Here is a 27,772-nt window from a genome sequence, read left to right as displayed (position 1 = left end):
ACTGAAACCGATTCAGAAAACATTCTGCTTTAACTATTTATGTGTCCTTGCATTTTACTGTTAACCAAGGTTAGATGTTTAGGTCAGGCATGTACTAGGCATTCTAGCAAGAGAAGAAAATGTGGCATCATTGGACACTTTGGTATAAAGTTACATAATGCTAACTGACCAACTTTTGAGTCAGACTTATTTTCTGTTTTGCAAAATGTCCCTGGAAAGGCCAATGCAAGGATAAAAAAAATTCTGCATCTATTCATTCTTGAATTATCTTCTTTTTTTCAAACTGATAGATATTATTCTTCAAAGTTGAGAAAACCTTTTTTACTTTAGGAGTTAAAGTAATAAAAATTCCAGGTTTATTTGATCATGGATAGCATCTTTCTTTGCCAATTTTGTTAATATGTTCTTTCGTACTGACCATTTGTTAGAATAGTTACTTAAGAACTAAACCAATAGAAAGAGAAAGCTCTTCATAAATGCTCTTCATATTAAAATAATAGATAAATTTCATTAATTAAATTAACAATTAATTGCACTGACTGAATATTGCATTTTCCATTAATGTAGAGTTTGCATATCAAAAGCAATTTAAAGGCATGCAGAAGATCATTGTTCTTCCCATAATAAGAACAAAATATTATAAAGTAAATGCACATATTTTGCTATGACTAAAATTGCCAAGTTAACACTTAATATGAAATTTATTGGCTTTGTAGTAAGCGGAATATATATATATATAGACACACACATTCAGAGACACACACAAACAAAACCCGAGAAAGAATTTGATATGGCATAGGGATACCATAAGGCCAAGATGTAATCATAAGCCATGTCAAATGAATTCTTTCCCTTGACTTAGCACACAACAGTAATGCAGTTTTACATTTATTACATACCCCCTTTTTAAGCTTTCTATTTTAAGCTTTATTGTAAGAATGAAACTCAGAAAGAAATGTGATTTACAAAAGTTTCATTCATTGTGTCTAAAAATATATATTCGCATATGTCAAAGAAGGCACATATTAATTAAGTAGTTCTAATCTGGATGTGTGGTATGGAAATATGGACCGAACAGCTACATCAAACTTCAGATCAAGCATGTAAGATTAAAAGGGTATGTAATAAATGTTATCACCAGTAAAAATTACAACAACAACAAAAAAAAAAAATAATTTTTTTTTACAACAAATAGTAAGAAATATTCTCAGCTAAACAACAGGTCAGCTAAGAACCAAACAAACCAATAATAGTTCCAAAATAATAAAATGTAACACACTTTCGGATCAGTCAAATGTAAAACTTTCTGGGTAGTCAAATATAGCACACTTTATGAGGAGTCAAATGGAATAATGTACAGAAGTAAAATCTATAACAATTGGTTTCTATGGAGAAGTCAAATCTGCATTAAAATACACAATTTTGACTTTGGATGCAAGAGAATTTCAACAGCATTTGGGATGCAATATTTTTCTGCAAAACTTGTCTTTTGTTAGATTTAGTTTCTCATCATGAACATCAACTATTTTATGTCCAGTTTTCCCTGCCCCCAAAAAGTGTCCATGCAATTTTAAAGGGATTACATAAAGTTGCACTGACCAAGATCTTAATAGTTAAGATTAAAACATTTATTGACTATAAGTGCCTTATTACAGTTTTGATCTAGTATGCATGTATGCTTTTAAACCTTACTTCATTAAGCACCATTCAGCACAGAATTTCAAATCCTGGCAAACTGTTTGAAACACTCACATTTTATTGTATACCATTTTAAAAAATAGCGCAGAAATAATATAAATTAAAGGTATTCTTATGTATTTGTGTCAGAGAAAAAGAAAAAGAACTTGTTATCAAATATGTTGTTTTTCAGTATCCAGTTCAGATGTACCATCATTCTGAATCGTATTCAAATGTGTGCTGTTCCTATGGCAACATCACAAATCTAATTTGCTACCATTAATGAGCCTGATTCTTGCAAGACCAGCCAACAGAAAGTAGGTAACAGATCCAATTCTGATTAAAAAAAGACAGAATTCCTAAGAAAATTAGACATTTATCTAAAAAAATCACAGAACCACACATTAACATGGGTCACTAAATTATTTGTTGGGTTAAGGATTAAATGAAAAAGTGAATATAATATGACAATGAGTTGATGAAAGATGAAATGATATTAAGTCATTTAAATAAATATAAAAAGAACATTTTAATCTCTTCTTTGATTCTTTCTTACTACAACAAAAATAAAAGACAGGAATATACCATATAGAGAATTGCTTTACATGTAGTTGTGACATAAAAGTTCTCAGTTGTAATTGATTTTCTTTCTTGTATAATACTAGGCATTTCACTATGAATTAGAAATACCATGACATTTATATTACTGACTCAATGCGTTGAATTATTGCCCAGGAAATACCAAACTTCATTATTGGGATTCCTAATATTTGGGCTGGGACCTTTTTTAAAGGTAGTAGTCCTGAATTCTGACTCTTAAAATCTTAGAGAGAAACCTGAAAACTTCTCCGGTGGTCTAGTGGTTAGAGCAGGAAGTCGTGGGTTCATATCCCGGCAGAGTCATAACAAAGACTTTAAAAAATGGTGCTAACAGCTACCTCGCTAGGCACTCAGCATTAAGAGTTTAGTGTTAGGACTGGTCAGCCTGGTGTCAGGATAATGTGACTGGATATGACATGATGCTATATGTCTGGGGCACGATGCCCCAGTGCTAGACATCACTGTAAATGTCACACTGCAGACATCATAGCGATATGACTGAATTTTTGTAAAAGCTACATTAAAAACCTAAATCGCACACACACACACACTGAATATCTCTAATACCTTTGTGATATCATGACTCTCACTGTAAAGCAGTACAGAAGATTATATTTTGGTTACTTTTTGACAAAATTTCCAAAGTGTCTAAAAATGGAGAAAGTGATCTTGTGTTTGAGAAATTGAAAAATTAAATGTGGATGTTTTGATTCCAATTACTGTGATTTCAGTATTTTTTGGTGTGGCAATTTTCATTGATTTTTCCAACTACTGTAAATTCACTATTGCTGAGTGTACCTATTTTCATTGGTTTTGTGGTTGCTGCAAATACAAATTTAAAGACACCACCCTCCTCCCTAACCAGATCTATAAGTGCAATTGGTTGTCTGGGTGGTTTTTAATACATTAGTGGCCATATCACATAGTGAAAATGGTAAAGGCACAATGTGGCAGCCAAGCTGGTCTGTTTAGGATAGGTATCAGAATAGCGACCATTGGATTATGAGTCTGATGCCCTATCAAATAGAGCTATCTTCCTCTTCCATATTCTCAAATTTAGGAGCTTACAAAAGTGTCATTTTGAACACAAACATTCAAAACTGAAACAAACAAAATAATAAAGAAAATAAATTTACCAGCTCTTTACACATGTTGTCAGTTAAACTTAGTTTGCAATGGCAAAATATCAACTATTAACATCCTTAAATACTCAATTACATCAATGTTATCTGGTAAATCAAAATGGAACAATAACCAAATAAAAGTGACTTGTAGAAAAGGAATGCATTACATGGTGATGAACCATGCAAGTGTCCTAAGAGCAAACACTGTGTACTTCTGCCTTTTGCTTCTATTACTGGTTTCATCACTGGCCTTTGCTTCATATATGTTGTCCTGTATAATTGTAAGAATAAGTGATGAAGGATGTAACTAACATCAATTTGAGCTGACTGTTTCCATCTACATCTTTAAGATGAACATGAGTCTATATGCTACAGCCCATGTCAAGTACTAAGGTAACTAACATAAATGCTACAGCCCATGTTGAGTACTAAGGTAACTAACATAAATGCTACAGCCCATGTCAAGTACTAAGGTAACTAACATAAATGCTACAGTTCATGTCAAGTACTAAGGTATCGGTAACTAACATAAATGCTACAGCCCATGTCGAGTACTAAGGTAACTAACATAAATGTTACAGCCCATGTTGAGTACTAAGGTACTGGTAACTAACATAAATGCTACAGCCCATGTCGAGTACTAAGGTACTGGTAACTAACATAAATGCTACAGCCCATGTCAAGTACTAAGGTAACTAACACAAATGCTACAGCCCATGTTGAGTACTAAGGTACCGGTAACTAACATAAATGCTACAGCTCATGTTGAGTACTAAGGTAACTAACATAAATGCTACAGCCCATGTCGAGTACTAAGGTAACTAACATAAATGCTACAGACCATGTTGAGTACTAAGGTACCGGTAACTAACATAAAGGCTACAGCTCACGTCGAGTACTAAGGTAACTAACATAAATGAACTACATGCTAGACTATAGGGAAGAAATGTGTACATAAGGCACCTAATATTTCTAACATAGGCACAATCATTCAACTGTGAGCATAACTAGCCTTTTGATGATCTTGTTTCTATGAAATGGACAATAGTTATCAAGTCATAAAGCAGTCATAGTAATGTCAAATTCAAATTGATAGTAGTATGCTATGAAAAGAAATGGAGATTAATATTTAAGCATCACTTATTCAATGGCTGTACAAATTCTAATCATAATGACCATTATCTCTGTCCCTGATTTTCCCATATGGTAGTATTTGGAGGCATATGGATGATTTGGTTTGGTTTGTGTTTTCTGGAACACCAACACTCTGAATGTTCTATGCTGTGCCCAATGACACACTAAGATGCTTGATCCTGTCTTATCGGATGGTGGGAACCAAATGCAGGCTATTCTAGTCATAAATCCAAATCCCTTAACCACCACAGCTCCCTCAACTGAAGGAAACTCAGGAAAAGTCACTTTCATGTGAATCATCCTTAGAGAATATTCATTCCCAGGTGAAAGAAATTTTTTAGGCAGACCGTTTCTCTGAGAATTCTTAAACGATCATATCATGCTTGGAATATTCGACTGCTGCATTGAGAATCCAGCCCTATTAAAAGATGAAAGATTGGTCTTTTTTCTGCCTATATCATACAGACAAAGGGAAATAACTCTTGCCCATTACCTCCCTTTGCCACAGCCACGTGTCGCTAGTTTCTTACCCGAGTGATATACTAATGAGGTTGCTTGTGTGGCGGGGTGGTTGGGATGGATTTTAAGTAATGTTATTGGGTACTAAGTATTCTCAGAGAAACGTGATTTATTTAAAAATTTGCTTTCTCCTTCAAATACATTCCCCAATCACATTAAGTTAGAAGGATAGGTAATAGGAAAAAGGAAAGCTGAGCATCTGTCACCTCTACCTTGGGTATCCTTCTGGAGAATGATGGTTGGATTCCCCTTGCTAATGATAACATGTTCTCCTAACTGCATAGAAAACACAGCCCAGGGTTACATGATTTGTGACCCCTTCATATGGTCAAGGAGATAATTAAAATCTTACCTACAAAATTTCACTGGCAAATCAGACTGTTTCAACTGGGTCTGGTGATCATCTGGGTTGCTGCCACTGGACCTACTAGACACAAAGTTTGCCTCTGCAAAGCTAAATCTTGGAGATAAAAACTCAAAAATACTGACCTTGCATGCCAGCCAACAACTTTTACTGTATTTCACATTGAAATGTTACATTCGAATGCAAGGCTCGAAGACACTGCTCTAACCTCTTCATAAGGCAAATCTGATCTTACAAGACCTCCTAGTATGCCAAGCATATAGCCCATTTCATCCACGAAGCAAGGGCCTGAGGGGTGATATTCTGTTTCCTGGCTTTCATTGGAAGAAAGCGGTTCTTGTGCATGCCACAACTTGTCTCTGTGCTGAGTGTGCAAACAGGATCTTACATGGACACTGTCTGTGCAAGAGAGCAAGTGAATGACGACTCTTTACTTGCAGACAAAAAGTAACCTATTTTGGATACAACACCTGATTGTGTCAATGAGTGTGTGTGTGTGTGTGTGTGTGTGCGATTTGGATTTTTAACATAGCCCTTAAAATATTTTCAGTCATATCACTACGATGTCTGCAGTGTGGCAGTTTATAGTGATGTCTAGCACTGGAGCATCATGCTGCAGACATGTTGCATCCTGTCCCACCCAGTTACATTATCCTGACACCAGGCTGACCAGTCCTAACACTAACCTCTTACTGCTGAGCATGTAGCGAGGCAGTTGTTAGTACCATTTTTATAAGTCTTTGGTAAGATGCCACCAGGGTTCGAGCCCATGACCTCCAGCATCCAAGGCAGACACTCTAACCATAGGACACCGGAGCGGCTGGGTTGTGTCAAGAGGACCACCAAACCATCCAATTCGAAGATAGTGTGGGTCAACAGAAAGGACATGTAGCACACTTACCCTGCATGTTGAGCTAAAGCTATCAGGAAACATGTTTGGTATAATAGTAACTTCAGCAAAGTGTTGGCTAAAGGCTCAAATTTATTCAAATTGAGCTATGATAAAACCAGGGACCAATTCCATTTTGGCAACAGACTGAGGAGTTTTGGTCGATTCAGATCAAAATTGGCTAAAAGATCCAACAGATCTTTATTATACCCAATATCATGTCTACCATGATGCTGGAATGTGTCCAATATCATAAAGCAGTATCCTCTGAAAGTAATGGGGGCCAACCGCTTCTCTTCAAACAGCCAGAGAAAAAAGTTTGCCAGTAGATGGATCGAGGCACTGAGACCAATGTGCTTGACATGGTAACAGTCCATGAAAACTTGCCACTTTTCCTCATGAACCTTCAGAGTTGAGGACCTTCATTCTCTCAAGAGTCTCTCCACTATCAAAAGTCTGAATTGTTTGTCTTGCAAGGATTTCTGGAGAAGAGCCAAGTATGCAGAAGAACATGGTCCAAGCAGGGATGGAACACCCTGATTATGGTTGCTTGAAAAGATTCAGGTTGGCTGAAATGTTCATGGGCAGATCTATTGCTATATTGAGTATATCTGTGACCTGGGACTTGTCCTATCTGAGAGGGGTTATCAGAATCATCTCACATTTCTTACCCCGTAACTTCTGGATTATTGTTGGTATCAAGATCGGTGGGGGAGGGGAGTAGGCAAATACCAATGACCCCTCCGAACTGATTGAGAGTGCATCCATGGCTCAGATTTCTGGTTCTGGGATAACTTGATTCCACCTCGTCACAAACTGATTGATCATCATAAGCCCCCAAAGTGAGACGATCTGAGTAAAGACCGATTATACTGGTATTGGTACATACTGTTATTTCTGCTTGGGGCTTTTCCTGTGGGATCCCAATGATCAGGCAATCTGTGCTGCACCGATGCTGAAGGAAGGATGATATCTCAGGTGCAAACATAACTGTTTGATTGAGAGGACTTGAAAAGGGGTGCCACTGAGTGAGCAATGTCATTCGTAATGGGTGCACAAAAAAACAGTTGAGTGGGATCAAGACCACTGTCACATTCAATAATCCAAGGACTCTCACTTCAATCCAATTCCTTCTGAAAACTGACTCAATGAATTCAATAATCCCAATTATGCAAAAACGAGGAAGCCATATCAGATTAGGGTTGGTGATAAACTCAATACCCAGATGGATAAGAGTTGTTATGGATGGATGTCGGACTTTTTGCAGTTCAACAGAAAGCCTAAATGATCAAAAAGTGAAAGATCATTTCTGTCTTATGAGTAGAATAGAACTTACCATATGTTTCTGGAGGATGTTGTCACCATTGCTGTTGAAGATGAATTATATTGGAACAGGTGATGATACAATCCAAAACCTTGGTAAAAACCCAAGGGCTGATGTTGAGGCCAAAGGGTAGGACTTTCAACTAATAATGTCATGGTAAACCAAATGGAAAAATTTCTATTATGCATGGTGGAGAGTGTCCTGTTGCCCACCCATGATTACGTAAGTCGAGAACAAAGGAATTGGTAAGAAGCCATGTACATATGTTAGACCCCGCGGCTATAGTGGTCCTGTTTGTAATTCTTAGACAGCCAGCTTTGGTGGGTGTCAAAAATCACATGTGGATGTTAAAAGCCTTGTTAAAGAACAAACGACCCTTACTGGCATCATAAATGTCACCACGCTGACATACGGCTGGAGCATTGTCTGCTAAGTTGAATAGAACAGGGTAGAATAAATATCCAATTGGAACTGAGAGAGGGTGTGATCACCATTTCAACCGAAATTTAATTTAATTTAGACTAGAAACTTCAGTAATTGTGAAAGATTGTGCTGGAAAATTAGGGCATTAACTCCAGGAAAGCCACTTGTAAATTGGTGTAAAACTTAGGAAATTCTAAGGAAAGACAAAGCTTCATAAAGGTCAGCGAGTTATTTGCTCAATTGTTGCAGAATATTAAGGCATTGTAATTGTAATTATGTGCAGCATGTATACTTCATTACTAGAATCGTTAGTACGTAGAATTACCTAAGTTTGTAGTGTTTAATTTACATGCGTATTTGAGAAATGAGCTATGATTATGTAAAGAATTATGTAGACTGCTAGCTAGTGGTTAGAATTAATGTTGTAATTCACTATTTGGTTACTTTGTAGTAAACTAGTGCATTTATTCATGTTATATTCAAGATTTTGCAACTGTTGAATTGAATTGTAACTTTGGAAAATGGTTGCAGTGTGTAAAATTAGTTAATATGGATATTTGAATATTTGTGTACACTTGTGGGAGTGTAATGTACAGAAATGCATCTGATTGCTATGCTGTTGTTCAGTATAATGAGATTAAGAATATATATCTACTGATGTGATGCAATTTATTGACATCTGTATGATAAGTAGTTGACACCATGCTTTTATTACGACATTGTTTACCATACAAGAGTGAATGGGTATTTCGATGTGCATGAATGCATGACCAAAAAAATGTAATAGCCTTTATCTGATAACTGATTGTTGGTTTAGTGTGAGACGAGATGGCTAAGGAAATATGCTAAAGTCTTTGTGTTTTCACAGGAAGCTTTTAGGGGACAGACTTCCGGTGTGGTTTAGTACCGAGTCTCTAGGAGAGAGACGGGAATAGAGATTAGTGGATAAGTTGATTGTGAATCGAAGGCTAGTCAGAAAGCAGAGTCAAGGAGGAGGAGGAAAAGGAGTCGAGGAGGAGGAATTGGAGAAGGAGCAGTCTAGGAGAAGGAGTTAGGAAGGAAGTCAGAAGGAGAGATGCAATTGCCGGATAGGAGAGATACAGATAAGTAGAAAACAAGAACAGGTGGAAAAGCGATCTTACACTATAAATCAAAGGATGCAATAGGCTATCACTTGGTGAAGAGGAAGAAGAGTGATTGGGAAGTTATTATCATTTGAATATTGAATTATATTAAATTGTTATTCTTCTGAACTTCACCTTTTGTGTTCTCAATAATTTAACTGTCGGCATTGCTGACTGGGGGCTCGGAGCCTTACTTCTCTCTATCGCTAATTTCACTCTCTACAAAACTGAGCCCGGGGTGGGACTTCTATCGTAATTTAAATAATATATTGGGAGCACCCGTCCCCAACACTACCAAACTCCAGAGAGAAGTGAAAATATGTGTCAGTCAGATTGAGAATGACAGCATACACATCCCGTCATATGGAAAGATATGGCTTGATCTTGCTGTCTCCATTTGGAATTTCAGTGTTGAAATGATTTGGTTGAGGCAACTCAAGTTAATGATTGGCCTCAACTTGACATTCACCTTCCGAATAAGAAACAACTTTGAATAACACCCTGGTTATTGTGGTCTTCGCACAATCTGTACTGCCTGTTTTTCAATGAATGACCTTATCCCATGCTGTAGAAAGGCATTCTTCTCCCGATCTGATGGTACATCCATGAAGATGGAAGAGGAAAGGGAGGGCATTGGATAAATGAAATGTGTGGGTTGAGCAGGAAGTTGGAGGGCAGTTAATGAGCTGCCTGCCAAATTTCTTCAATTATTATTCCAAAAAAGCAGCAGTGACCCAAAGTGGGTCATCCCAAACCAAAATGCATCCTTCTTGTTAGCCTGACGCAAGGTTGCAGCAAGCTTGTATAATCAAAATATTTAGCTTGCCAGTGAATATTTGTCTGCTTGTGCAAGCTTGCACAATCATGACACCATTTATGATAATTTTCTTACCAGCATCCACAAGCTTGCCCTTCCTGCAAGCTTGTGCAATTCGCAAGCTTATTAAAAGTACAAGATTCCACATATTTCCAGACCCAGTTTGTTCGAGAGTTTTTGTTCATTGCATGTTATATACACAGAAACTGCAAAAATTGTCTTGCTGTCCAAATTCCACTGATAAGTATGTTATACAGTGTATTCAAGTACATATGTTTAACCCTGATATATGCTGAAAAATACACCGTTAAAGTCAATATGTAAGGTAAAAAACACACTTAAACATTTCTGGGATTATTATTAATTACTTTCTATGTTATTACAGGCCTGACTGAAATGAACAATCTCGGATTAGCCATGTTTGCACACACAATTATCTCAATAACATCTTTAACAGGAACTGTTATGCAAAAGTGTGTAACCTTGTCAGATCTTATGTTTTAATAGTAAGTTTGATTTAAGTCTGCATTACCCTGGATGAAAATACATTTTTCATATGTCTTTAAATGATAGCCATAGTATTAGCAATGGAGTGGAAATGAACAAAGAGAATAACATTTAACAAAAACAACCCAAAAGAATTGGGCCGCAACAGAATTAGTATTCTGAGAAAAATACATGACAGTATATGAATTTCTGTAATTTGTGTTATATTTGATACAATAATATAAAACATCATACAATAAAATTCTATAAAATATGTAACATTTTAAAAATGAGTGACTCTTTAGTTTCAATGCTAAAGCAGATATTTCAGTTCCAAGTTGCAAAGGCACAACCCTCCTATTAAGTATATACCATATAAATCTCACCAATTCTCATGAACTTCTCATAAACTGCCCAAAAACCTTGTTAGAAACATATGCAAATAGGGTAGATTTTGCAAGCTTATGTGTGCAGTTTGTTAAATCATGTGAGCCAAGGAAAAACTAACCAAATGTTCACATATATTTTGCCCACATGAGAATTTGAATGTTCACATAAGAAAGTACAACTTAGAAACCATTCTTTGCCATTTCATCCAACTTTGTTTGAAAATATGGCAGAGTTCTAATTTCTCATGGGAGTCATCATCTTAGGAATTTGGTCTTTAAATATGATTCAACACACTAAATTTGTTCCAAGTTGGATTTTCTCAACTGTGCGTTTCATGAGCAATTTGGACTTGCACTGCAAATGTTGGATATCAAGCAGGTTATCCAGATTACTGTCAGACATGTCGTTTGAATACAAAATTACTGAAAGACATGATTCTAATGTTTAAATGTCCCATCTGCACATCATATTTTTAAACAAAATCCTAAAATAATTTAAACAATGCTATAAAAAATGAATTTTCAAAAATTTCATGTAGCAAATGTACAAGAAATAATTTTATGCTAAAGATGATCAAATAAAGTAATCATGCAGACCATTTGATTTCCATCAATTAGATTTTTTTATATTTAATATCAGATTTATACATTTCTGAATGAGGTAAATATCAACTACTACTAAACTCCAATATTGATGGACGTAAGACAAATGAATATGATTTTATTCCTTTCATCAAATTTCACTGCAAGCAGTACCACTGTACATGTGCATCTGATTCAATAGATCAAGGAACCCTAGAGATAATTTAAAATCCCAGAGTTATGTGGGCGAGAAAAATCAATATTGTATTGCATTATGTTTCTTATTATACTGCATATTGTATAATGTTGGCTTTCAACAGTTGCTACACAGCTTTCCAATACAATCTAATATGTCAGATGAGATGAATTTATAACCTTCTCCTTATAATCATTGACATGATAATTTTTAAGATCAATATTATTTACTGCTGTGCTTGCCAAACTGTGGTTGGCTCATGCAAAGTTGTCAGTTATCAATAACAGGTCAAAGAATTATCAAATTACATGCAAGTTTGTTCTAATTTCCATTTTTCTTAGGGACATTTTTTCTTCTCGCGTTATCACATTCAGCAATTGCCCTCATGCAGTTTATTTTAATCAAGGCAAGTTTAGAGATCAGCACATCTAGTTTTTTTATTTTTAATCTCCAAAGATGGCAGAATTTTTTCAAAGGATCATGTGAGCAATTTCATTGTTCTTTTTGTGTTTAAAAATGTAGATGTTGTACCCCTGTACAAATGGACAGTAAAACTAATATTTAGGACATTGTTGTCCAACCTTTTTGACACCATGGGCCACTGAAAAAAAAAATCTTGAAGCCGAGGGCCACAGCAGAATACTGAAAAAAGAACGACTATATAGCTGCTCGAGCTCTGGCGGGCCATTTAAAACCAGTACAAGGGCCACATGCGGCCCGCGGGTTGGACAGCACTGATTCAGGGTCTCTTTAAAGGTTGGTCATATCATTATAACACTTAGAGAATGTTTCTATGACTTGTAAAATGATTTTGTAATGTTGAACCTATTAAATAAAATGTGTTTGCCAAACAAATAAATAGTCAAATATTTTGACCAGGCTAAACAGTACTTGTTGCTGTGATCTAGTAGTTGGTACCCAACTCTACAAGAGGCAGAGGATGATACAGGATTTTAATATTAGAGAATTTATTTAGAAAAGGTGGTTCAATTTGTTCAAATGTCTAACATTCTTGTGTTTCACATTAACAGCTAGCTAGCTGTACAATTTTAACAGATGGGCAGGGAACCCAACTATTTGACACCATCCTCCCCCAAATGGATTTCTATATGGAAGTGAAGTAAAAAAGCTTATAAAGCCATGCAGAAAAAAGTGAAGATTTAAAATTCTGCTGTGATTATCCAATTTTGTTCGATTCTATAGATCATGTAAGTTCTACCTAGTTTGCACGCTGAAATGCACATAAGACACATCAGTTACATCACACAAAAACAAGGCAGCAAAATCTGGCATACTTGTAATTGTTAAGTGGTATTTAGTACACTTGTAAGCTTTAGGTACAGTGTCATAGAGTACTTTCTTTTTAACACATTAGCCCCTAGCGACGACTTTACGGGCCAGGAGGTAGTAGCCTACTGCCGAGCTCTGTAGCGTCATGGACATGCACGATACACTAATGTGGATGGTATTATAGAAAGGTAGACAGATGTAGCTTTACAATGATACCAAATAATCTCGAATATCAAGTTGCACTACAAAATACAGATAGAAAAACCTCATTTTTTGGACCCAACTTTTTTTTAGGCAAAATTCGCCCGTGGTTGGAATTCCATTTTGTGTCCGGATTTTAGACTTTTTGGTCTCAGATCTAAGGCAAACCGGTATGAACTGCAAACAGACAGATAAGCCTTTGCAAAAAGTAGGATAAGATGGGCATTTGGAATAAAGAGTGGTCTCCATACAAAAATAATGGCTCCGTTTAGCAAAAAAACCCAAAACAAGTCCAACTTTTACCCTCCTGCTCATGCACGAGTCAAATAGCCAATGAAAAATGATGTTTCTAACACAACTAGGCAGTATGTTATTGAAAGATGACCGGGGATTTGGTGTTTTTGAGTCTATTCAGAAACAGCTTTCAAAATGTGTTTCCTACTCGATTTTCAGGCAAAAGTGGCAGAAACCTCCAGGGGTTAACGTGTTAATATGATCTGCAAGAACTGGAAATTTAAGCAAATCTGGTAACAGCATTTGCAATCTGCACAACAGGATTTTGTGTTCCAAAATGTTTTATCAATTTACCATTCATGCTTTAAAATGCATAACATGAATACACCCATAATGGTCCAAGTCATTTTACAGTGTCTGTAAATGCAATATATGATATCAATTTGCTGACATATTAACTGCTTTTCACCATACTATATAGAGTATTAGCAACAAAATTTACCGAGGACATCAACACTATTTTTCCTTGTCATTCCATCTTTCCTTCTTTTTTGACTGCCTTCTGGACTACTATAGCACCGACTTCATATAACCATGTATTGTATATGCTTGATGGCCTTCCAACTTATATGACCAAGTACTGTATATGCTTGATGGCCTTCCAACTTCATATAACCATGTAATGTATATGCTTCATGGCCTTCCAACTTCATATGACCATGTACTGTATATGCTTCATGGCCTTCCAACTTAATATGACCATGTACTGTATATGCTTGATGGCCTTCTTTCTTCATATGACCATGTATTGTATATGCTTGATGGCCTTCCGACTTCATCTGACCATGTATTGTATATGCTTGATGGCCTTCCGACTTCATATGACCATGTATTGTATACACTTGATGGCCTTCCGACTTCATATAACCATGTATTGTATATGCTTGATGGCCTTCCGACTTCATATAACCATGTATTGTATATGCTTGATGGCCTTCCGACTTCATATGCCCATGTATTGTATATGCTTGACGGCCTTCCGACTTCATATAACCATGTATTGTATATGCTTGATGGCCTTCCGACTTCATCTGACCATGTATTGTATATGCTTGATGGCCTTCCGACTTCATCTGACCATGTATTGTATATGCTTGATAGCCTTCTTTCTTCATATGACCATGTATTGTATACGCTTGATGGCCTTCTGACTTCATATAACCATGTATTGTATATGCTTGATGGCCTTCCGACTTCATATGCCCATGTATTGTATATGCTTGACGGCCTTCCGACTTCATATAACCATGTATTGTATATGCTTGATGGCCTTCCAACTTCATATGACCATGTATTGTATATGCTTGACGGCCTTCCGACTTCATATAACCATGTATTGTATATGCTTGATGGCCTTCCAACTTCATATGACCATGTACTGTATATGCTTGATGGCCTTCCTTCTTCATATGCCCATGTATTGTATATGCTTGATGGCCTTCTGACTTCATATAACCATGTATTGTATATGCTTGACGGCCTTCCGACTTCATATAACCATGTATTGTATATGCTTGATGGCCTTCCAACTTCATCTGACCATGTATTGTATATGCTTCATGGCCTTCCAACTTCATCTGACCATGTATTGTATATGCTTGATGGCCTTCTTTCTTCATATGACCATGTATTGTATATGCTTGCTGGCCTTCTTTCTTCATATGACCATGTATTGTATATGCTTGATGGCCTTCTGACTTCATATGACCATGTATTGTATATGCTTGATGGCCTTCCGACTTCATATGACCATGTATTGTATATGCTTGATGGCCTTCCAACTTCATCTGACCATGTATTGTATATGCTTGATGGCCTTCCAACTTCATCTGACCTTGTATTGTATATGCTTGATGGCTTTCTTTCTTCATATGACCATGTATTGTATATGCTTGATGGCCTTCTTTCTTCATATGACCATGTATTGTATATGCTTGATGGCCTTCTGACTTCATATGACCATGTATTGTATATGCTTGATGGCCTTCCGACTTCATATGACCATGTATTGTATATGCTTGATGGCCTTCCAACTTCATCTGACCATGTATTGTATATGCTTGATGGCCTTCTTTCTTCATATGACCATGTATTGTATATGCTTGATGGCCTTCTTTCTTCATATGCCCATGTATTGTATATGCTTGATGGCCTTCTGACTTCATATAACCATGTATTGTATATGCTTGATGGCCTTCCAACTTCATATAACCATGTAATGTATATGCTTGATGGCCTTCCGACTTCATATAACCATGTATTGTATATGCTTGATGGCCTTCCAACTTCATCTGACCTTGTATTGTATATGCTTGATGGCTTTCTTTCTTCATATGACCATGTATTGTATATGCTTGATGGCCTTCTTTCTTCATATGACCATGTATTGTATATGCTTGATGGCCTTCTGACTTCATATGACCATGTATTGTATATGCTTGATGGCCTTCCGACTTCATATGACCATGTATTGTATATGCCTGATGGCCTTCCGACTTCATATGACCATGTATTGTATATGCTTGATGGCCTTCCGACTTCATATGACCATGTATTGTATATGCTTGATGGCCTTCTTTCTTCATATGACCATGTATTGTATATGCTTGATGGCCTTCTGACTTCATATGACCATGTATTGTATATGCTTGATGGCCTTCCAACTTCATATGACCATGTATTGTATATGCTTGATGGCCTTCTTTCTTCATATGCCCATGTATTGTATATGCTTGATGGCCTTCCAACTTCATATAACCATGTATTGTATATGCTTGATGGCCTTCCAACTTCATATGACCATGTACTGTATATGCTTGATGGCCTTCTTTATTCATATGACCATGTAATGTGTATGCTTGATGGCCTTCCGACTTCATATGACCATGTATTGTATATGCTTCTTGGCCTTCCGACTTCATCTGACCATGTACTGCATACGCTTGATGGCCTTCTTTCTTCATATGACCATGTATTGTATATGCTTGATGGCCTTCCGACTTCATATGACCATGTAATGTATATGTTTGATGGCCTTCCGACTTCATATGACTATGTATTGCATATACTTCTTGGCCTTCCGACTTCATCTGACCATGTACTGCATACGCTTGATGGCCTTCTTTCTTCATATGACCATGTATTGTATATGCTTGATGGCCTTCCGACTTCATCTGACCATGTACTGCATACGCTTGATGGCCTTCTTTCTTCATATGACCATGTATTGTATATGCTTGATGGCCTTCCAACTTCATCTGACCATGTATTGTATATGATTGATGGCCTTCCGACTTCATATGACCATGTATTGTATATGCTTGATGGCCTTCTTTCTTCAAATGACCATGTATTGTATATGCTTGAGGGCCTTCCAACTTCATCTGACCTTGTATTGTATATGCTTCTTGGCCTTCCGACTTCATCTGACCATGTACTGCATACGCTTGATGGCCTTCTTTCTTCATATGACCATGTACTGTATATGCTTGATGGCTTTCTTTCTTCATATGACCATGTATTGTATATGCTTCTTGGCCTTCCGACTTCATCTGACCATGTACTGCATACGCTTGATGGCCTTCTTTCTTCATATGACCATGTATTGTATATGCTTGACGGCCTTCCGACTTCATATAACCATGTATTGTATATGCTTGATGGCCTTCCGACTTCATCTGACCATGTATTGTATATGCTTGATGGCCTTCCGACTTCATCTGACCATGTATTGTATATGCTTGATAGCCTTCTTTCTTCATATGACCATGTATTGTATACGCTTGATGGCCTTCTGACTTCATATAACCATGTATTGTATATGCTTGATGGCCTTCCGACTTCATATGCCCATGTATTGTATATGCTTGACGGCCTTCCGACTTCATATAACCATGTATTGTATATGCTTGATGGCCTTCCAACTTCATATGACCATGTATTGTATATGCTTGACGGCCTTCCGACTTCATATAACCATGTATTGTATATGCTTGATGGCCTTCCAACTTCATATGACCATGTACTGTATATGCTTGATGGCCTTCCTTCTTCATATGCCCATGTATTGTATATGCTTGATGGCCTTCTGACTTCATATAACCATGTATTGTATATGCTTGACGGCCTTCCGACTTCATATAACCATGTATTGTATATGCTTGATGGCCTTCCAACTTCATCTGACCATGTATTGTATATGCTTCATGGCCTTCCAACTTCATCTGACCATGTATTGTATATGCTTGATGGCCTTCTTTCTTCATATGACCATGTATTGTGTATGCTTGCTGGCCTTCTTTCTTCATATGACCATGTATTGTATATGCTTGATGGCCTTCTGACTTCATATGACCATGTATTGTATATGCTTGATGGCCTTCCGACTTCATATGACCATGTATTGTATATGCTTGATGGCCTTCCAACTTCATCTGACCATGTATTGTATATGCTTGACGGCCTTCCGACTTCATATAACCATGTATTGTATATGCTTGATGGCCTTCCAACTTCATCTGACCTTGTATTGTATATGCTTGATGGCTTTCTTTCTTCATATGACCATGTATTGTATATGCTTGATGGCCTTCTTTCTTCATATGACCATGTATTGTATATGCTTGATGGCCTTCTGACTTCATATGACCATGTATTGTATATGCTTGATGGCCTTCCGACTTCATATGACCATGTATTGTATATGCCTGATGGCCTTCCGACTTCATATGACCATGTATTGTATATGCTTGATGGCCTTCCGACTTCATATGACCATGTATTGTATATGCTTGATGGCCTTCTTTCTTCATATGACCATGTATTGTATATGCTTGATGGCCTTCTGACTTCATATGACCATGTATTGTATATGCTTGATGGCCTTCCAACTTCATATGACCATGTATTGTATATGCTTGATGGCCTTCTTTCTTCATATGCCCATGTATTGTATATGCTTGATGGCCTTCCAACTTCATATAACCATGTATTGTATATGCTTGATGGCCTTCCAACTTCATATGACCATGTACTGTATATGCTTGATGGCCTTCTTTCTTCATATGACCATGTAATGTGTATGCTTGATGGCCTTCCTACTTCATATGACCATGTATTGTATATGCTTCTTGGCCTTCCGACTTCATCTGACCATGTACTGCATACGCTTGATGGCCTTCTTTCTTCATATGACCATGTATTGTATATGCTTGATGGCCTTCCGACTTCATATGACCATGTAATGTATATGTTTGATGGCCTTCCGACTTCATATGACTATGTATTGCATATACTTCTTGGCCTTCCGACTTCATCTGACCATGTACTGCATACGCTTGATGGCCTTCTTTCTTCATATGACCATGTATTGTATATGCTTGATGGCCTTCCGACTTCATCTGACCATGTACTGCATACGCTTGATGGCCTTCTTTCTTCATATGACCATGTATTGTATATGCTTGATGGCCTTCCAACTTCATCTGACCATGTATTGTATATGATTGATGGCCTTCCGACTTCATATGACCATGTATTGTATATGCTTGATGGCCTTCTTTCTTCAAATGACCATGTATTGTATATGCTTGAGGGCCTTCCAACTTCATCTGACCTTGTATTGTATATGCTTCTTGGCCTTCCGACTTCATCTGACCATGTACTGCATACGCTTGATGGCCTTCTTTCTTCATATGACCATGTACTGTATATGCTTGATGGCTTTCTTTCTTCATATGACCATGTATTGTATATGCTTCTTGGCCTTCCGACTTCATCTGACCATGTACTGCATACGCTTGATGGCCTTCTTTCTTCATATGACCATGTATTGTATATGCTTGATGGCCTTCCAGCTTCATCTGACCATGTATTGTATATGCTTCATGGTCTTCTGACTTCATCTGACCATGTATTGTATATGCTTCTTGGCCTTCCGATTTCATATGACCATGTACTGTATATGCTTCTTAGCCTTCCAACTTCATATGACCATGTATTGTATATGCTTCATGGTCTTCTGACTTCATATGACCATGTATTGTATATGCTTGATGGTCTTCTGACTTCATATGACCATGTATTGTATATGCTTGATGGCCTTCCAACTTCATCTGACCTTGTATTGTATATGCTTGATGGCTTTCTTTCTTCATATGACCATGTATTGTATATGCTTCTTGGTCTTCTGATTTCATCTGACCATGTATTGAATATGCTTGATGGCTTTCTTTCTTCATATGACCATGTATTGTATATGCTTCATGGTCTTCCGATTTCATCTGACCATGTATTGTATATGCTTGATGGCCTTCTTTCTTCATATGACCATGTATTGTATATGCTTGATGGCCTTCCGACTTCATCTGACCATGTATTGTATATGCTTCTTGCCTTCCAACTTCATCTGACCATGTATTGTATATGCTTGATCGCCTTCTTTCTTCATATGACCATGTATTGTATATGCTTCTTGCCTTCCAACTTCATCTGACCATGTATTCTATATGCTTCTTGCCTTCCGATTTCATCTGACCATATATTGTATATGCTTCTTGCCCTCCAACTTCATCTGACCATGTACTGTATATGCTTGATGGCCTTCTTTCTTCATATGACCATGTATTGTATATGCTTGATGGCCTTCCAACTTCATCTGACCTTGTATTGTATATGCTTGATGGCTTTCTTTCTTCATATGACCATGTATTGTATATGCTTCTTGGTCTTCTGATTTCATCTGACCATGTATTGAATATGCTTGATGGCCTTCTTTCTTCATATGACCATGTATTGTATATGCTTCATGGTCTTCCGATTTCATCTGACCATGTATTGAATATGCTTGATGGCCTTCTTTCTTCATATGACCATGTATTGTATATGCTTCATGGTCTTCCGATTTCATCTGACCATGTATTGTATATGCTTGATGGCCTTCTTTCTTCATATGACCATGTATTGTATATGCTTGATGACCTTCCGACTTCATCTGACCATGTATTGTATTTGCTTGTTGCCTTCCAACTTCATCTGACTATGTATTGTATATGCTTCTTGGTCTTCCGATTTCATCTGACCATGTATTGTATATGCTTGATGGCCTTCTTTCTTCATATGACCATGTATTGTATATGCTTCTTGCCTTCCAACTTCATCTGACCTTGTATTGTATATGCTTCTTGCCTTCCAACTTCACCTGACCATGTATTGTATATGCTTGATGGCCTTCTTTCTTCATATGACCATGTACTGTATATGCTTCTTGCCTTCCAACTTCATCTGACCATGTATTGTATATGCTTCTTGCCTTCCAACTTCATCTGACCTTGTATTGTATATGCTTCTTGCCTTCCAACTTCATCTGACCATGTATTGTATATGCTTGATGGCCTTCTTTCTTCATATGACCATGTATTGTATATGCTTCATGGCCTTCCAATTTCATATGACCATATATTGTATATGCTTCTTGGCCTTCCAACTTCATCTGACCATGTATTGTATATGCTTCTTGGCCTTCCAACTTCATCTGACCTTGTATTGTATATGCTTGTTAGCCTTCCAACTTCATATGACCATATATTGTATATGCTTCTTGGCCTTCCAACTTCATCTGACCATGTATTGTATATGCTTGATGGCCTTCCAACTTCATCTGACTATGTATTGTATATGCTTCATGGTCTTCTGACTTCATCTGACCATGTATTGTATATGCTTCTTGGCCTTCCGATTTCATATGACCATGTACTGTATATGCTTCTTGGCCTTCCAACTTCATATGACCATGTATTGTATATGCTTCATGGTCTTCTGACTTCATATGACCATGTATTGTATATGCTTGATGGCCTTCCAACTTCATCTGACCTTGTATTGTATATGCTTGATGGCTTTCTTTCTTCATATGACCATGTATTGTATATGCTTGATGGCCTTCTTTCTTCATATGACCATGTATTGTATATGCTTGATGGCCTTCCGACTTCATCTGACCATGTATTGTATATGCTTCTTGCCTTCCAACTTCATCTGACCATGTATTGTATATGCTTGATGGCCTTCTTTCTTCATATGACCATGTATTGTATATGCTTGATGGCCTTCCGACTTCATCTGACCATGTATTGTATATGCTTCTTGCCTTCCAACTTCATCTGACTATGTATTGTATATGCTTCTTGGTCTTCCGATTTCATCTGACCATGTATTGTATATGCTTGATGGCTTTCTTTCTTCATATGACCATGTATTGTACATGCTTGATCGCCTTCTTTCTTCATATGACCATGTATTGTATATGCTTCTTGTCTTCCAACTTCATCTGACCATGTATTCTATATGCTTCTTGCCTTCCGATTTCATCTGACCATGTATTGTATATGCTTCTTGCCTTCCAACTTCATCTGACCATGTATTGTATATGCTTGATGGCCTTCTTTCTTCATATGACCATGTATTGTATATGCTTCTTGGTCTTCTGATTTCATCTGACCATGTATTGAATATGCTTGATGGCTTTCTTTCTTCATATGACCATGTATTGTATATGCTTCATGGTCTTCCGATTTCATCTGACCATGTATTGTATATGCTTGATGGCCTTCTTTCTTCATATGACCATGTATTGTATATGCTTGATGGCCTTCCGACTTCATCTGACCATGTATTGTATATGCTTCTTGCCTTCCAACTTCATCTGACCATGTATTGTATATGCTTGATGGCCTTCTTTCTTCATATGACCATGTATTGTATATGCTTGATGGCCTTCTGACTTCATATGACCATGTATTGTATATGCTTCTTGCCTTCCAACTTCATCTGACCTTGTATTGTATATGCTTCTTGCCTTCCAACTTCACCTGACCATGTATTGTATATGCTTGATGGCCTTCTTTCTTCATATGACCATGTACTGTATATGCTTCTTGCCTTCCAACTTCATCTGACCATGTATTGTATATGCTTCTTGCCTTCCAACTTCATCTGACCATGTATTGTATATGCTTGATGGCCTTCTTTCTTCATCTGACCATGTATTGTATATGCTTCTTGCCTTCCAACTTCATCTGACTATGTATTGTATATGCTTCTTGGTCTTCCGATTTGATCTGACCATGTATTGTATATGCTTGATGGCTTTCTTTCTTCATCTGACCATGTATTGTATATGCTTGATGGCCTTCTTTCTTCATATGACCATGTATTGTATATGCTTGATGGCCTTCCGACTTCATATGACCATGTATTGTATATGCTTGATGGCCTTCCAACTTCATCTGACCATGTATTGTATATGCTTGATGGCCTTCTTTCTTCATATGACCATGTATTGTATATGCTTCTTGCCTTCCGATTTCATCTGACCATGTATTGTATATGCTTGATGGCCTTCCGACTTCATCTGACCATGTATTGTATATGCTTCTTGCCTTCCAACTTCATCTGACCATGTATTGTATATGCTTGATGGCCTTCCGACTTCATCTGACCATGTATTGTATATGCTTCTTGCCTTCCAACTTCATCTATGTATTGTATATGCTTCTTGGTCTTCCGATTTCATCTGACCATGTATTGTATATGCTTGATGGCTTTCTTTCTTCATGTGACCATGTATTGTATATGCTTGATGGCCTTCCGACTTCATCTGACGATGTATTGTATATGCTTCTTGCCTTCCAACTTCATCTGACCATGTATTGTATATGCTTCTTGGCCTTCCAACTTCATCTGACCTTGTATTGTATATGCTTGTTAGCCTTCCAACTTCATATGACCATATATTGTATATGCTTCTTGGCCTTCCAACTTCATCTGACCATGTATTGTATATGCTTGATGGCCTTCCAACTTCATCTGACTATGTATTGTATATGCTTCATGGTCTTCTGACTTCATCTGACCATGTATTGTATATGCTTCTTGGCCTTCCGATTTCATATGACCATGTACTGTATATGCTTCTTGGCCTTCCAACTTCATATGACCATGTATTGTATATGCTTCATGGTCTTCTGACTTCATATGACCATGTATTGTATATGCTTGATGGCCTTCCAACTTCATCTGACCTTGTATTGTATATGCTTGATGGCTTTCTTTCTTCATATGACCATGTATTGTATATGCTTGATGGCCTTCTTTCTTCATATGACCATGTATTGTATATGCTTGATGGCCTTCCGACTTCATCTGACCATGTATTGTATATGCTTCTTGCCTTCCAACTTCATCTGACCATGTATTGTATATGCTTGATGGCCTTCTTTCTTCATATGACCATGTATTGTATATGCTTGATGGCCTTCCGACTTCATCTGACCATGTATTGTATATGCTTCTTGCCTTCCAACTTCATCTGACTATGTATTGTATATGCTTCTTGGTCTTCCGATTTCATCTGACCATGTATTGTATATGCTTGATGGCTTTCTTTCTTCATATGACCATGTATTGTACATGCTTGATCGCCTTCTTTCTTCATATGACCATGTATTGTATATGCTTCTTGTCTTCCAACTTCATCTGACCATGTATTCTATATGCTTCTTGCCTTCCGATTTCATCTGACCATGTATTGTATATGCTTCTTGCCTTCCAACTTCATCTGACCATGTATTGTATATGCTTGATGGCCTTCTTTCTTCATATGACCATGTATTGTATATGCTTCTTGGTCTTCTGATTTCATCTGACCATGTATTGAATATGCTTGATGGCTTTCTTTCTTCATATGACCATGTATTGTATATGCTTCATGGTCTTCCGATTTCATCTGACCATGTATTGTATATGCTTGATGGCCTTCTTTCTTCATATGACCATGTATTGTATATGCTTGATGGCCTTCCGACTTCATCTGACCATGTATTGTATATGCTTCTTGCCTTCCAACTTCATCTGACCATGTATTGTATATGCTTGATGGCCTTCTTTCTTCATATGACCATGTATTGTATATGCTTGATGGCCTTCTGACTTCATATGACCATGTATTGTATATGCTTCTTGCCTTCCAACTTCATCTGACCTTGTATTGTATATGCTTCTTGCCTTCCAACTTCACCTGACCATGTATTGTATATGCTTGATGGCCTTCTTTCTTCATATGACCATGTACTGTATATGCTTCTTGCCTTCCAACTTCATCTGACCATGTATTGTATATGCTTCTTGCCTTCCAACTTCATCTGACCATGTATTGTATATGCTTGATGGCCTTCTTTCTTCATCTGACCATGTATTGTATATGCTTCTTGCCTTCCAACTTCATCTGACTATGTATTGTATATGCTTCTTGGTCTTCCGATTTCATCTGACCATGTATTGTATATGCTTGATGGCTTTCTTTCTTCATCTGACCATGTATTGTATATGCTTGATGGCCTTCTTTCTTCATATGACCATGTATTGTATATGCTTGATGGCCTTCCGACTTCATATGACCATGTATTGTATATGCTTGATGGCCTTCCAACTTCATCTGACCATGTATTGTATATGCTTGATGGCCTTCTTTCTTCATATGACCATGTATTGTATATGCTTCTTGCCTTCCGATTTCATCTGACCATGTATTGTATATGCTTGATGGCCTTCCGACTTCATCTGACCATGTATTGTATATGCTTCTTGCCTTCCAACTTCATCTGACCATGTATTGTATATGCTTGATGGCCTTCCGACTTCATCTGACCATGTATTGTATATGCTTCTTGCCTTCCAACTTCATCTATGTATTGTATATGCTTCTTGGTCTTCCGATTTCATCTGACCATGTATTGTATATGCTTGATGGCTTTCTTTCTTCATGTGACCATGTATTGTATATGCTTGATGGCCTTCCGACTTCATCTGACGATGTATTGTATATGCTTCTTGCCTTCCAACTTCATCTGACCATGTATTGTATATGCTTGATGGCCTTCCAACTTCATCTGACCTTGTATTGTATATGCTTGATGGCCTTCTTTCTTCATATGACCATGTATTGTATATGCTTGATAGCCTTCCGATTTCATCTGACCAGGGGGTATATACATGGTATATGCTTCATGGCCTAGATTATGTACACTTAAAATATACAAAAGTCATGTTTGTCTTCCTTTGCTTTTAACATTTTGCATTTCATACATTTATTTAACATTTCTATTGAAACTACTCAAGAGAAGAAAAAGCAAAACATAAATTAGTAATGCAGTATGTTATGAACTCACTAATGCTAACTCTGTTACTAACAGAGTAAGCAAAAACAGTGTTATGCTAACTTGTAAATGACAATGATAGTATGATGTAACATGGTCTTAAATAGATAAAGTCCATAAAGGTGAAAAAGTCACTCAAATTTAGCAGAAATTATAAACATAATGCAAATAACCTGCAGAAGAATGACTGTCCCACGCAACAAATCCAAAATGTTCGATCATCCAACTTAATCACCATGATGGTTTGGACTGTTGGAAATAAAATGTGTGACAGCAAAGCTAAAATGCTAGCAGCACCTGGTGGTGGCAAGGGTAGGTAATGGGCAAAAAGTATTGCTCTTTGTCTAGAGAGACAGAAAGATGATTTTTTTGATGTTAATAGGGCTGGATTCAGGAGGTAGCAGGCTAATATTTCTAATGTAAGGTGATTGGGGAAGTATTTGAAGGAGAAATTTCTATACAGAACATACCCTCATGGGTAAATATTCTATTATTACTGAATTCCTACCACACCCAGATCCCAAAATACCAAACATTTACCAGTTTAATTGTTGTTGTTGTGGAGTTTAACGCCATTTTTCAGCACACGATAGGCTATACATGGCGGCCAGTATTAATGGTGGAGGAAGAACCCGGGAAAATCCCGGAAAGAACCACCGACCCACGAGAAGCTACTGGCAAGCTTTCTCACATACCCACATTAGCCGAATCCGAGACTCGAACTCACACAGACAGAGGTGAGATGGCAATGATCCGTAATGGAGAGCGCTTTAGACCACTCAGCCACTTGGGGCCCCACTATTTTAATACAATGGTACAGATAATAAGAAGACAATGAACATGATGCAAATTAAAAACTGCAATGATGTTTCATGTATAATTATATTTGAGCATCCCTTACTGTTAGTCCCAATTCATTTTATTAAACATTTTTTAATTCCTTATCAGAATAAAGGATGGCTACAGCTGAATGAAATCAACCTGAATAAAATCAAAATATGCTTCTATTTAGAGACTCTCTCATACCATCCAAGATCCAACCTGATTTAGACATCTAATATTGCATTAAAACAGAAAGTTGTCTCATTAGAAACAAGTTAGCTGTGAAGAAATAGATAAAGTAAAACCACTGTAAAACACATTTTGCTACAGCATGAATTTGAATAATGCACAACTGTGGGATGGCTCCCAAAATAATGCAATAATTTTACCAATTTCTTGGAGTACTACAAAGCCTTAATACTAAAATAAAAAAGAGTCTGACAATAATTTGGAATGATGTTTTGTAATCTTAAAGAATAAAAAAAAGATCTGATTGCTTATTTTTGAAATGACATTAGCTCTTCAACAAGTTAATAATTGTTACTTATTCCTGAACCATCAACAATAAGGCTGTTATGTCTTCTTTCTTTCATCTTCAATGAATTCTGTGAACAACTGTTGGTCAGTCGACAGAAAACAATAGCTATCAAATGACTGCTTAGTCCTGATTAAAAAAGTGTTTCAAAAATTATAAGCTAATCACTTTTCGAGAAAGTATTGTAATAATACTATGGATATTGAGATTTTCTGATTGACAGAGCAGATATTAATAAGGCTTCATTGTACACACCTTCAAAGCACTGATAATCCCCTTGGTCAGGTTGCCAGCGGCTTCACCAGAGGTTATGGAATGATCCCAGGAGGTCCAGAGCAAGAGAGAGAACCGGAAACGAGATTCATTGATAGCACTGTGTGAAGGTTGCTGGCCTTGAGCAATACTGTAAAGCAAATACTTATATACATGACTGTGAACAAGGCCTAGCTCAGGGGTCTCAAACTCAAACCACCCTGAGGGCCACATGAGGGCATTTTCAATGGCCCAAGGGCTGCACCACCTACCACCTTTGTTTTCTCTCATGACACCATGTGATGCCAATCATTTTGCTGGCCACATGATACTGCTTGGCTGGCCGCATGTGGCCCATGGGCTGCATGTTTGAGACCCCTGGTCAAGCTGTATGCAAATTATGTCCAAATACTGTAATGTGTGGTATAAAACATAATTTATTTACAGAGATATTACAAGATATGTTTTTGACCCCTCCGGTGGCCTAGTGGTTAGAGCATCTGCCTCGGAAGCGGGGG

The 27,772-nt window shown here is 37.3% G+C and overlaps 2 protein-coding genes across 2 annotated transcripts in view; both read right to left on the bottom strand.

The window, feature by feature from the left end:
• LOC149776454 (transmembrane channel-like protein 7) overlaps positions 1 to 27,772 on the bottom strand; it is a 111,208-nt gene that overhangs the window by 45,009 nt on the left and 38,427 nt on the right. Inside the window, exons 8-9 of the mRNA XM_089942398.1 lie at positions 27,258 to 27,405; positions 3,569 to 3,672 (exon numbers count right to left, since the gene is read on the bottom strand). Coding sequence (XP_089798524.1) covers positions 3,569 to 3,672; positions 27,258 to 27,405 — 252 coding nt within the window. The remainder of the gene's footprint in view (positions 1 to 3,568; positions 3,673 to 27,257; positions 27,406 to 27,772) is intronic.
• LOC149776455 (uncharacterized) lies at positions 18,711 to 19,694 on the bottom strand (the record flags this gene model as incomplete). The annotated part of the gene is made up of 3 exons (XM_089942546.1): positions 18,711 to 18,911; positions 19,458 to 19,551; positions 19,636 to 19,694. Coding segments are annotated over 3 exons (354 nt in total), but the record flags the coding sequence as incomplete, so codon positions are not given.

The sequence above is a fragment of the Sinohyriopsis cumingii genome, chromosome 18, assembly GCF_028554795.1.
Source record: "Sinohyriopsis cumingii isolate HCF-2022 chromosome 18, ASM2855479v2, whole genome shotgun sequence".
NCBI lineage: Eukaryota > Metazoa > Mollusca > Bivalvia > Unionida > Unionidae > Sinohyriopsis > Sinohyriopsis cumingii.
Note: the sequence above shows the minus strand (reverse complement) of the source record. Positions and strands in the feature narration are given on the sequence as shown.